Source organism: Suricata suricatta, chromosome 1 (genome assembly GCF_006229205.1).
Source record: "Suricata suricatta isolate VVHF042 chromosome 1, meerkat_22Aug2017_6uvM2_HiC, whole genome shotgun sequence".
In the NCBI taxonomy this organism is placed as follows: Eukaryota; Metazoa; Chordata; class Mammalia; order Carnivora; family Herpestidae; genus Suricata; species Suricata suricatta.
Genome location: NC_043700.1, coordinates 112,450,817 through 112,464,108, shown reverse-complemented (window position 1 = coordinate 112,464,108; position 13,292 = coordinate 112,450,817). Strand labels below are relative to the sequence as shown.

Here is a 13,292-nt window from a genome sequence, read left to right as displayed (position 1 = left end):
AGATTCATTCATCTACTTGAATTTAAGCAATAAAAAGGGAGAGAAGAAATCACAACCATTCTAGAGGTGAGGCTGGGAACACAAGGCATTTCACAGGCTCTCTATTTTTCCAGTCTCATGTAGGGCCAGCTGCTAATGACTCTGGGAGCACTGGTAGTCATACCTACTGTACAAGTTTGGGGATTAAGAATGGGAAGAACTGTTACTTGAGTGATAGAGCATGAAGAGAACACAACCGTATCATAGATTTGGAAATATATAGTCCCTTCCTTAAGGAAATGGTTGGAATGCTCTGTATCTGATCATAGGTTTACCTGTGTTTCTTGATATGTAGAAGCTGTGTGGTCCATTCCTGTGGATGATCTGAAATCTTCACGTTCAATTGCTTTATCTTCATCTCCCATGACTTATAATTAAAAATAAGATGATAGAGGGAGAGGAATGGGAGCTGTTTTGAAGGAGAAATAGTAGAGATATAGAGTATCAACTTGAGACTTACATAAATGAATTCAGCAGCAATTTGAAAAATTTAAATAAATGGATTGTACTTATTTTTCCCTTAGAACTCTAAATGTCTAAAATATTTTAAATTAGACTATTCTTAACTTTCAGATGCTAATATTTTTATTTGATTACAATATATTGTACTAATTCCTATTTCCCTTTTACCTCTCTTGAAAAAGCCCTTGTTTATCATATTTTTATATGATGCCTTTCCCACCCTGTTTTCTGAGTTAAACTTCAAATATTCCAAGCAATATTACTGTTAAATAGTTCTCTCTAATGGTCTGGGTTGATGAAACAGGAAATCTCCAGGCAATTTTTCAATGTTGAAATGAATCACCAAAGAAAAATCGATGTATTCCATTATTTTCAGACAAACTAGAATCACTAATTCCTGCCTGGTTCATATTTCTAAGTTAAAGTTAAAATAATAGTTAAAATAATAACATTGGTTGAGTAGTCACAATGTCTAAGACACCTGAGACATCTTGGTAGTCACTGTACGTAATTCAAAGATTACCAAAACATATTGTTTTGCTCTCTATAGGCCGACTATACACCAGGAAAAATAAACTTACATGAAGTAACTAAAGAACCTGTAGAACAGACCTATAGCTTGACTCCATAAACTAATTCAATCTCTTCTCCCTTGGTTTCTCATGCTATATAGGCTGAACAGCCACATACTCCATTTCCTGGCCACTTTTGTGGCCATAGGTAGCCATGTGTAACAGTTCTGTGTAATGAGATATAAGTGAGAGTCCCTGGGAGGGCTTTAATTCCCAGACTATAAGACAAGGCCTTTTGAAGATCATACTTTTACTCTTTGTCCTCTAGCATTTCTCTTTCTTCTTCCTAGAGTGTAGATACACTACCTGGAGGGCCAGTGGCCAGCTCTCAACCATGAGAAGAAAAAGCACTATACTAAGGAGAATAGAAAATGAAGCTAGGAGGAGTTGGTTCCTTGACGATATCCCTGAATTGCTCCATCAGTCTTAGATGCCAAGCTTCAAATTAATTGTTGAGCTACTGTTAGTCAAGTGTTCTTTTTACTAGTAATCAAACTTACTCCTAATGCAACAAGTATAATGATATACATATAATATAATATAATAGAGGTATGAAGTATAATCCCTAGTATAAGCAAAGGGAAAATTATGTGAGAGAAGGGAAAATCTAAATTAATACATTTGAGTGTCTAATAGTGCCACACACTATGCCAGACTATAAAGATAGGAATAAATTAGACAAGACCCCTGCCTCAAGGAATAGTTTTCTGTTTAAAAAAGCGCTAAGATGTTTGCATTTAATATTCCCAAGAAAATTATATCTTTTCCACCACTACCACCCTGAATATCACCACCACCACCACCAATTTTCTTCCTCACAAAATACAATGTTAGCCAGAGTGGCATCTCAAAAAACCTTCAGTTTGGTTTTCATAATATATTATATTACATATAATAAATTCATGAATGTATAATAATATATGTGTATATATAATTTTTAGAACTTATAAACATATTCCAAAATTTAGACTCATAATGATAAAGAATGGCATTTTGATAGGGAAAATGCTGGGCTCAGAGAACCATTGTCTTGAAGGTATGGAGGCATGGAAGCCAGTGGGACGTAAAGGGAAACTTGGTTGGAGCATGAGGTAGAAGGTGGAAAGCAATGGAAAATGAAGTGGGAGAGCTAGTATATCATATCCCAAACCATGTCACGTGCCCTTCACCCTATGTAGAGAATAACCCCCTCATCTAATAAGCGGTGATCTGCTGGGTCTGGAGTTGGATAAAGCTGGGTCTGCAATCTAGTTCCATCATATATCAAATTTCTTAGCCTCTTTGTAACTAATTCCTTATTTATAAAATGGAGCTAAGAGCAGTTTCAACCATGCACCGGGTTAGCATTCAATTATGAGCCACTCATGTTCGTTCTCCCTACTTAACATAAATCTCTAAGATTCTTTTTGCTTTCTTTATTAAACAGGATAACATCTCCCCCAGCCCCAAGTTGAAGAATTTACAATTTAATCCCACTGATTTTCTTTGATGATGCATTTTACTTCTTTCAAGGCCAACTTCTTGATAAGAAAGCTAAGGTGAATGTTAACACTCACCACTGTCATTTCTTCACTTGTCTCATTAGTAGAATTATATAGAAACTCTTGTACAGTGTCACTAGAATTGTCTCCTTTATCAAATTCCTAAACTCAGCCAATTCTGCCATTTATGAAGAATATTTTAAAATAACCGACAAGTATAAATGACTATTTATAATAGAAACAATGTTCATGGCACTTACTGTTCATAGTCATTGAGTCTTGAAATTATAATAGTATATCCCCTACCAAGAAGTCAGTTTTGGCAAAGAAATGACAAAATACACAAAAATCACCTTTTAGAGGGGATATGATATATCATGAAATCCATTAAAAAGTAGAAAGTTTATACTACGTATAGAGAAGCTCTCAAGTCCTCACTCAGAGCCCACTGAGTCTTTGAAAACAATTCAAATGACTCTCCTCATCTGGTTTCTGAACCCTCAGAAGAAAAGATGTTTTAAGTTAAATAAATGTAGGAAGAAACAGCGATAGAGGCAAACTAAAAGCAGCATAACTGACAGCTGACAGGAAGGAGATAGAAAGATAGCAATTTAAATGTGGGGATATATATTTTTTCCATATTTGTAGTTTTGGCCTGTCAAACATCTCCTCTCCTCCCAAACATTTTGGTAACAGCATACTAATTTTCTTTTGTGGAAACCACATCTCTATTGACAAGGCCTGATCAATGAGGGAACTTCTTCCCCAGTCATACTGATTGTTTTAGGCATGCACATGTGATCCACAGCTGGCCAGTGAAAGTAAACTTTAAAGTGTTCACTGGAACCACTGAGAAAGCTTTCTGTTGGGGTTGCTAAGCTCAGACTCACTATTGACAATCCTTGTGACATACAGAAAAGCCTTCCAAAGATTGAAGTGACCACAGAGCAAAGCAGATCCTTAATATGGAAAGAGAGAAAAGGAAAGGCCCAAATTATTAATAATCACATTGTTGGTTTAACAAGAAGCAGCTCCTTTTCAGTTATAGGAAAGCTAATCAAGTCCTTACTAGTTTGAGTTGAGTTTCTGTCATGTGCCACCAAATGAATCCTCTGTAAGAACCTTCATACCTGAATTGGCCCTGAAGGATCCCTTGTATAATAATAAATGGTTAGGAAGGTGATTTTACATCTTCAAGAAACTTAAAAGAGAAAAAAAATGATGTGCTAATACTTACAGAGGCATTAAAGTATATAGTATGGTTTAGCAATGTAAAAAAAAGTTAAAGAAAATGTGGTATTCAATAAAATAGATGTCAGTTATCCAGAAGTTAAGTGAAATGCTTGTTTTCAACAATAAATTTATTTATTTATTTATTTATTGGGAGGCAGAGGGAGAGGAAGAGGAAGAGAGAGAATCTCAAGCAGGCTCCATGCCCATCATGGGATCATGACCTGAGCCAAAATCAAGACTAGGATGCTTAACCGACTGAGCCACTAAGGTGCCCCTTAATAACGTTATTTGAATAATAAATGCTATTCTTAATACAATTTATTGTCAAACGGGTTTCCAAAATAAATGCTATTTAAATTAGACAAATAGTTTTTTCATTGTGTTCATGAAACTCTTTTAAAATCTTTTGTCGCAGTAAAGCTTCAAAAAAGCTGTTATGCTGAGATGCTGGGTGTCTGGAATGGAAAAATTAAAAAATGGGGAAATATGGAGAAACTAGTTGATTTCCTAGTAATTAAGAATCACAGTTTAATGGAACAATAAAAGTTGGGAGAGATTTTTAGAAATTACTTGGTCCAATTTCTTTACTATTCACACGAGAAAACTAAAGCCTAGAGAAGCTAAATGACTGTTTTCCACTAACACAGCCAATATCAGCCAAGTCTCATGGTAAAACTGTATAAATATTTGTGAAATGAGGGAATTCTTTAATGTATATCTTTGACTTCATGTCATTTATACCAAATCACTGCATTATATTTTTATATATTTTTTCTGTAATATTTTGTTTAAAATCCCACTCACATATAGTCATAATTAACTGTAAGTTTGAAAACACATTCCATAATAAGTTTGGAAAATATTTTTATTTTCTATCTTGTATTACCTTCAGCTTTGTTCTTTCCTATTGTTATGACTGTGAGAGAGTTTATTATAAACAAAATATTTTATTTAGGTTGCAGAATATTGGTTACAAAACAATTGAAACAAGAACTTTGTTCTGTTCTAATGACATATATTGTTTACATATTCTGAATTATTAGTTAATTAGCTAAGTGACAACTTGCCATTTAAATATGCCTTAAGATTTTAAGGATTAAGGAGCTCTCCTTGTAAAAAAATTAGTCTACTGCCATACCACCCTGAATGGTCCCAATCTTGCCTGATAAAAAACCCAGTTAGACTAAGAAGCTTTAAGAGATTTTTGTATATAAAAATAAGACACTGAGAAATAGGAAGGCAAAGCACATTTTGGATAAATACTAAAAGTGCCTATATGCAGAAGAAACAGTTTTTTCTGCTTCTCAATCAAGATGCTCCATTATTCTGACTGATACACAACAATAACCATGTTAAAAATATTTATCCCACATCAAATGGTGGAATTTTATAGATTTCATAATTGAGTCAATCATGCTAACTTAACCAAACTTATGTGACTCAAAAATAGATTTCCACAGAAGAGTATGGTTTGACCTAAGCCAAGGGATGTGGCTATTACGACTGTTGTGATTGCCCACTTGCTATAAGGTAGTAGGTCAAGTTCTAGAAACATATTCAAAGGTTGTTGGTCACTCATGCCTCTCTTTAGCATTTCCAGGATACAGAATTTCCTACAGAACTTATCCACATGCATAGAAACCATCTTGGCTTAATTTGAGCTTTACGTTGCAATACTAGGAACATATGCCACCAAAATCATAGAGCTGTGGACTTGAAAAGAACAGTCTCCTAAGTCTTTCCTCCAAACTTGAGAGAAAATTGCAGATGAAGAATAACAGATCAAGAAGATAACATGAACATTTGCATGTAAATAAATAGAATAAAAAGTCTATAAACTGTAGTTGCCTTTGGGGAGGGAAATGGAATTAGAGTGGTTGGAATTTCATTTTTATTCTCCCTATTTTTGTATTCTTAGGATTTTTGCAGTAAGATTTTCTTATGCAATTCAAAATACATTTAAACAATGTTATGTAATTCCTAAAGCTTTAGAGAAAAGAAAATGATACAGTTTTCCTCAGTAATAATATTTTTCAGAGATAAAATCTGGTAATTTCCTTTTAGGTAACTTAATCCCATTGCTACAATTTAAGATAATTTTTTGGTTTTTGTTTTCCTGGTTTTCGAAGATGGGGAACTGCCTAACATCTTCTACAGCAGTTTTCAAATATTTTTTAAGCCAAAAAAGAATCTTTCATCAAATAAAACCCTACCCTGAAATCCAACAAATGGGACAAATAAAGGGGGAGCTGCAGGAGCCCTGTCCACTACCCCCTATTCCTCCTATCAAGTGAAACACACTCTGAAAATCACTTCTGCAAATATGCTCTCATATATGGAAGGCTGTTAAATCAACCTTCTCTTTTTCAGGTCATCTTATCAATCTAAATGTTTTAAAGTGCTTTCTGTAATATTCCAGAGGAAATAAAAGAACTCTCAATTTGTGAATGTCCATAGACACTTGGTCAAGTAAAATACGCTTACTGCTATCAGTTAAATCACTGCTAAAGGATCATTACATAGATAAAGGCTGGTTTTTCTTATTTGTGTCTGAGGTGGGGACAGATCAACACTTAATGAGGTAATCTTAATGAGAATTTACATATATGGCTGGAATCCTGTATGTGCCATTCATACTTTTGAAAGAACATCTCCACGACTGTCCATTAAATACTCTATAATGATTGTAACTCCTACCTTTGGTGTTCATCGATTCATGTGTTGGAAGGGGAGGTTCTCAGTCTAATATGTCTATGTAGAACATATAGAAATTCTTCAGTTTCTGGATTCTGCTAATCAACTCTGCTCTAATGCTCATTCTCCAAAAGGAGACCCACCCAGCAGTGAGGAATTCAGGTCAAGTGAAGGGTGGGACTTAAAATTTCCTTGAATTAATTACTGAAATGACTAAGAATGCTTCCCTGAACAAAATGACCTTATCTGAAAGTGTTAGGTGTGCTGACTACATGAGACCAAGTAATCAAAGGAAAACAACTGCTATTCTATTTGGCCAACTGATACAGTGATTTGGTTGAATCATCATGAAGTAAAACACTATATAATGAGATATGAATAAAAGGAAATTACTCCTAGGTAAGAAGAGACCCAATACTTGCTTCTCTCCTTTCTAATCTCTCTCCCAAGAACAAATGTATTTACTTAAAAGTTTAAAATATTACTTCTAGGCCTACTAAAATCTAAATTTCCAGAGATTTGATCCCATGTGGCAACATAACCTATTACCTAAGAGCCATTACTCAGGTATGCCAGTGTGTACCTTCCCCACCCCTAGGGATAAATCATTATTGGTCTAAATCAATCTCTAACACCATTCCTCCATGCCAGCTGTTGGTTTAGGGCTGGGCATGATTCACTTCTCACCAATGAAATCTGTGGGCAAGGCTGTTGGGGACCACTGGATATGATTTTCCTTCCTAAAAAAAAAAAGAGGCAAGAACCCTCTCCTTTTAAAAAATATTTATTTAAATTTTAAATTTTATTTAATTTTTAAAATTGTATTTATTTATTTACTATTTATTGTTTCCTCTCCTCTTTTTGTCTTTTGTCTGTGTGTATGTGTGTGTGTGTGGGAGGGGGGCAATGGAGCCAAGGATGGCAACTGTGTTTCTTGGAACTCTAGCAGCCATTTACCATAAAGAAAAAGACAAAATTAGCTCATGGAAAGCAAACTAAACCTTGATTATCACTGGGCTATGGAACAAACCTTAGATCCATTTACCTCTACACATCTTGTGTGAGAAAAGTAAACTTGTATTAAAAAAAATTTTTAATGTTTTATTTTTGAGACAGAGAGAGACATAGCATGAACGATGAAGGGGCAGAGAGAGAGGGGGACATAAATCCGAAGGTTCCAGGTTTTGAGCTGTCAGCACAGGCCCCGATGCGGGGCTTGAAACCATGAGCTGTGAGATCATGACCTGAGCCAAAGTTGGATGCTCAACTGACTAAGCCACCCAGCCACTCCATAAACTTTATTGTTGAAGACAATTCTGGCTGAATTTCCTATTACCTGCAGTCAAAAGCATCCTACCCAATATAACAGGTGACTCTGATGCAGAACCAGCTCAGAGAAGCTCTTGATGAGCAGTAATGGGGAAACTTTGGCTCATACATATTTCCCTAGCTTCTTGATGTCGCACAAAATCTTCATGGAGGATAAACAATCAGAATACTGCCTCTGTATTGCTATTTATCAAAAATATCCAGAAAAGAATATTTTAGTAGTTTAAAAAATCAGTTGTCAAGGTTTTTAGTGCCATTCTTTTAGCCAACAGAGATTACAGAAATTGTAAGGTTATATATTTTTCCTTCCCTATTCCTGAAATTTGGTTGTAATATTTGAGTACTGAATAAAAACAAGTTGGGCTTATCAACATTTGATTGTTTTCTAAGTGTCTATTTATGAAGCAAATAAAACCACAACAAAACAGCACTACTATCACTGTCTGGGGTTTCATTTTTTGCTTTTTCTACTTGGTAAAATTCTACTAGTCATTCAAGATCTAACTCAAATGTCACGTTCTCAATCAGTATTTCTTAACTTCATGTAGACTAACTCTGTCTCTCTGAATACTCATTCATTCATTTATCCAACAAATCTATTAAGCTCTTGCCAGATTTTAGCCCTTGTTCTGGGGATTCTGAGGGATAACAGGTACAGCATAGAGAATACAGTCAATGGTATTGTAATAATGTAGTGTGGTGACAGACAGAGCTACACTGTGGTGAGCACAGCATGACCTAGAGACTTGTTGAATCACCTGAAACTAATGCACCATTGTATGTCAACTATACTTCAAGAAAAAAAACATACACAAAAAAGCTAACAGTCTAACATCGTTCCTATACTCAAAGGCTGCAACCTAGTCAGAGAATGATAGCTCATTCCTTAAATAACCAGAATAAAGGGTGATAAGTTTCGATATTAGGCCCATGAGATAGCAAATCTATCCCTTTACAATTGGCGAAGTTCATCAGACTTTTACTGATTTCCTGTGGTGTGTAAAGCACATGAGATTCAAAGATTACTGAGACGTGGTCTGTTCTTTAGGGAGGGAAGGAGACTGATTCGTGTTCATCAAACTAGTTTCTTGTGCAGCTTGGACACACAGATAATAGACATTTCCCATTGTTCCTTGCATGTCAGTCTGGCAAGTCACTGAGGTGTGGCCAATGGAATGTGGGCATAAGTAATGTCCGCTACTTCCATTTTTTACTTGTAAGAAACTTGCATGCAATCCACAACATCCCCTCTCTTTTCCTGTCCAATGTCTGGAAACTAAGAACTTGAAAGGTCTTAGGGGATGACAAAGCCATAATATAAAAAGAGTTAGGCTTCCTCAAGCACTGAATAGAATGCCACCAACTGAATACCTGACTGGACTTCACCTGAGTAGAAATAAGCTTCTATTGTGTTAAGGTACTGAGATTTTAGAGTTTATCTGTTATAGTGGCTAGTTATGGTAACTGCCAAGCGCAGAGCCCAACTGAAGGCATTCACATCATTGCAAGCCCCTGAATCTAATCTCATGGTTTCATTTCCCTTCTAAAAAAAGAAGAGGTTAGGGGAGCCTGGGTGGCTCAGTCCATTAAGTGACCGACTCATGATCTCAGGGTTATTGGCTCAAGACCCGTGTCAGGCTTTGCACTGAGTGTGGAACCTGTTTAAGATTCTCTCTCTCCCTCTACCCTTCTCCCCTGCTCACATGCGTGCTCTCTCCCACTCTATCTCAAATAAATAGATAAATAAATAAATAAAAAGAAATGGAAGAGATTAGGTTTATGTGACTCTTAGAGGACACATAGCAAACATATTAATCAGTCAGTGCAGAAAATTGAAACCACTTCAGGTATTTTAAGCAGGAAGAGGTTTTATACAGGGAATTAAGTGATTTGTTAAAGGCTAGAAGAGCAGGTTCTAGGCTGGGTCTCCAGGAATGACTTCTAGAATAATAGTAAATGAACTGCTGAGGAATGTACCATTTTTGCTGCAATCAGAAGGCCCCACAAGGACTATGGAGTTCGAGAACATCACTGTAGCTGTAAGTCTGAGAAGCTGGGATCTGGAAGCTGCCTGGGCAGGGAACACTGACTATGTTGACCACTTCCCTCAATTTGAGGGCCACAGAGCTGGTGATTCAATATGACAATGCTGAGTCTGGCTGTCACCACTGTTGTAGGTCCTTCCCCACACCCACAGTGCTGGAGACTAGGACTCCTGGACCTTCCTTGCCAAGAGAAAACAGCCAAAAATAGCAGGGAGATGGCCTCTGCCTCACCTCTGCCTTGGAAATCTCAGACAAGTTCATCTACTTGCCAGACCCTAATGTTACATCTAGAACTCCGGCTGGAATGGAGTCTAAGGAAGTGTTTTTAGCTCTCCAGTTTTTCCTATACAATAAGGCATGCTAGAAACTGGTAGGGATACATGCGTGACAACCTTCTATATCTAGCCCAGCAACTTTTGGAGTAGAATCCAAGACAGACCTATATCACTGACGACTTCTCACTTTTATAGAAATCCTTAAAAAAAAAAAAAGCAAGCATCCATTCAATAGGGTTATAATTCTAAAGATCTTAACATTCTAGAAAATATATTACGTAAATCAGTCACTTTGCTCATGTCATTAGTATCCCATGAATCACACTACCTAGTAACTTAAGTATATTCTGATCCACTGGATTTTGAGGTACTGAATGGCAGAAACGGTATTTAGTTCATATTTGTACTTCCTGTCCCCTTGCCTGCTTAGCCCGGAGAAGACATACAGATATTTGCTAAAGTTAAATGTTTCAACTGAACATAGAAACAGTAAGCCAGAATTTCATAACAGTAGTCTCTAGGAGCAATAATGTCTGGTGGAGGCCCCATTATAGAGTAGTATAGCGTTTCCCTCTTTCAGTGACAACAGGTTAACCTGGCTAGGGAAGGTCCCGCCTTCTCTCTGTCCACTGGTGTTGCCCGCTTTTAGAAGGGAGGCTTAAGTCAATGGTGGCTTTCTGATATTAATCTTTTAGGGCAACAGATCACCAGGCTTGGTTGAGATAACAAGGATGCGACAACAAAGATGAGATAACAAGCTGATGTCTGGTACGTAAAAGAAAGCCACAGTGTGCACTTTCAGCATGTGGTTACGTTCTCCGTCAGTACGATCTGACGGTTCTCAGCACCTCGGTGGTGCTAACGTTGCACAGCCTCTGGTGTTTGAGAACTAAAACACAAACAAGGAAAACACGCTCTGGACCCTCAGTGTCCCCTGAGAGCTACTCACCTCGCGGTCTCCAGCGCGGGAAGAATGGGAGACGGGCTAATACGTCTTCGGGGGGAGCCTGACCCAGCCACGCGCGCACATCGCCCCAGGCGGAGCCGGAGGCTGAGAAATACGCTTATATTTGGGCGCAGCGAGCGCCGCTGATTCCCGAGGCTCCGCCTTCTCTGCGCGCGTGGGGCGGGGCCCGCCGAGGGAGTTCTGGCCCCGCGGCGCCTAATACCCCGAGCGAGCCTGGGATGGGTCCGGCCTTGGCGGCCGCTCGCCGCCACACCCCGACCCAGCGGAGGGCACGGCGGGCGGCCTTCCCGAGCGGGGGTGCCGGGAGGACCACGGGCCCGCTTCCCGGGACCGCGGCGCCGCGCTGTGGCGTTTCAGTGGTGCGGTCGAGCCGGGCGGCCGGCTCCCGATGCCAGGAGGAGCGCGTCTTCCTCGGGGAACTCGCGGGACAGGCCGCCCAGCGAGCGCGGGCCCCCGCGGTCTCGAGAACCCCGGAGAGGACGCGCGACGCCGGCTCTTCCGGAGCCAGGAGTGCAGGCCCCACAGCCAACTGAAAGCTTTAACGTTCCCTAAACCGGCTTCTACGTTTTGGTTTTAACTCCACCTTTCAGCTGTGCTTTTCGAAGTGTCTTCTCCGATGCGGGGGGAAGGCAGCATTCTTTGTTTAGGTGGCAAATTAGGCGGCATTAAAGATTCGTCCTTCCTCCTTATAGCGCATAACACGAGACCTTCGTACCAAATTTAGATTTGAACCTTCCCATCATCAGTTTCTTTTTCCTTTCAAACTCCCTTCCATTTCTGTGTCTTCCTTTTCTGTGTATTTCCCCGCTCCACGTAAGTGTGGGTATATGTGCGCGCCCCTTTTGGGATAATTTGCATTTCTTTCAGAACTGTTTTTCACTTCTTGGGTCAGTTTTAATCACTGCTTTTCAAGCAGGGGGAGGGGGGGGCAATGTCAAGTAAATGCCTCCACCAAATTGAAACCAGTCATCCTGGTCTCTCAGCCTCCTTTGTGGGTGGGATGGATGAACCTACGTTCTGTACAGTAACCTTCTTCAGAGCATCCAGAGTGATTACTGTATTTTCCTAAACCGAATTCTTCCTCCCCTAAGGCTTGCTGAAATGTCTAGTGGAATCCAGCTTCCTCTTAACCACAGGAATGAAATCTATTTTTCCTGTTCAGTCATATGATCTTCATTGACAGACACATCGCCCAATTTGATTAACATGACTTGGAGGAGAACATTGAACTTTTAAGTTAGGTGTTACATGTGCTTTTATTGTTTTTAATGTTTTATAGTTTATAGTTAGTGGAGAGAACTGAAGTCTCTGAAGAAGCATTTGATATTTTAGAATTCAGTTTGCAGAATTAATCCTTTGTTAATTTAGAATTTATCTGTCATAGCGATACATATACATGTATGCTTGCTCACAGCAGCATAAAGTACTTCATAACATACTTGTTTCAGTGTTCCATTACTTCACTTGATAAGAAGTTACAGAATATGATATACCAAAAACAAAGAATAAAACAAAAACCCAAGTCATTTGGCCCAACTCCCTAATTTCACAAACCAGAAACTAAAATCTAAGGTATATTGGGTGACTTGGTCTAGGTCACAAACCAAGCTTTCTGTGATGCAGTGGTGGAAACCTGGTCCGGAACCCAAAACAAATCCTGTATCAATGGACTCTTTGGGACACTAGTCAAAATATCCTTTGCTGTCAATTTCAACTCTTTTCATCAATCACATACTAGTCTTCACACATAAAATGTTATCATCTCATTGTCCATTTCAAAATTTTCCTTGTTAATATTATTAATTAAGGTTCTAAGAGGAAAGGCTAAGAATAACTGCTCATTTATTATCTATATGTAATACATCATACCATTTGGTCTTCTGAAGTAGCAACAAGTAAAAAACAAACATAAAACCTTTTAAAAAACTTCTTCCTGATCACCTCTTATATAATTACCATCCATGAATTTGCTTAAACTTTCTCTTGAAAAAAATTATTTTAACCATTCTTTATTGAATTATGATTAACATACAATGTTGTATTAACTTCAGGTGTAAAACATAATTGATTCAATAATTCTATACATTATTCACTGCTCATCATGATTAAGGATAGTTCCTATACAACATTATTTTAATGTTATTGACTGTATTCCCTATGCTATACTTTTCATCTCTATGACTTATTTATTTTAT

General features: G+C 38.1%; 1 protein-coding gene across 4 annotated transcripts in view; it reads right to left on the bottom strand.

Annotated features, from left to right (window-relative positions):
• Positions 1-11,490, bottom strand: part of SLC9B2 (solute carrier family 9 member B2) — a 46,899-nt gene extending 35,409 nt beyond the window's left edge. Inside the window, exons 1-2 of one of the 4 annotated variants that reach the window (XM_029942539.1) lie at positions 11,080-11,490; positions 315-448 (exon numbers count right to left, since the gene is read on the bottom strand). In XM_029942539.1, coding sequence (XP_029798399.1) covers positions 315-404 — 90 coding nt within the window. In that variant the 5' untranslated portion in view covers positions 405-448; positions 11,080-11,490. Of the gene's footprint in view, positions 1-314; positions 449-11,079 lie in introns of those variants that run through there. The other 3 variants (XM_029942550.1, XM_029942542.1, XM_029942555.1) reach the window with 3 other exon arrangements.
• Between the last annotated feature and the right edge of the window lie 1,802 nt (positions 11,491-13,292).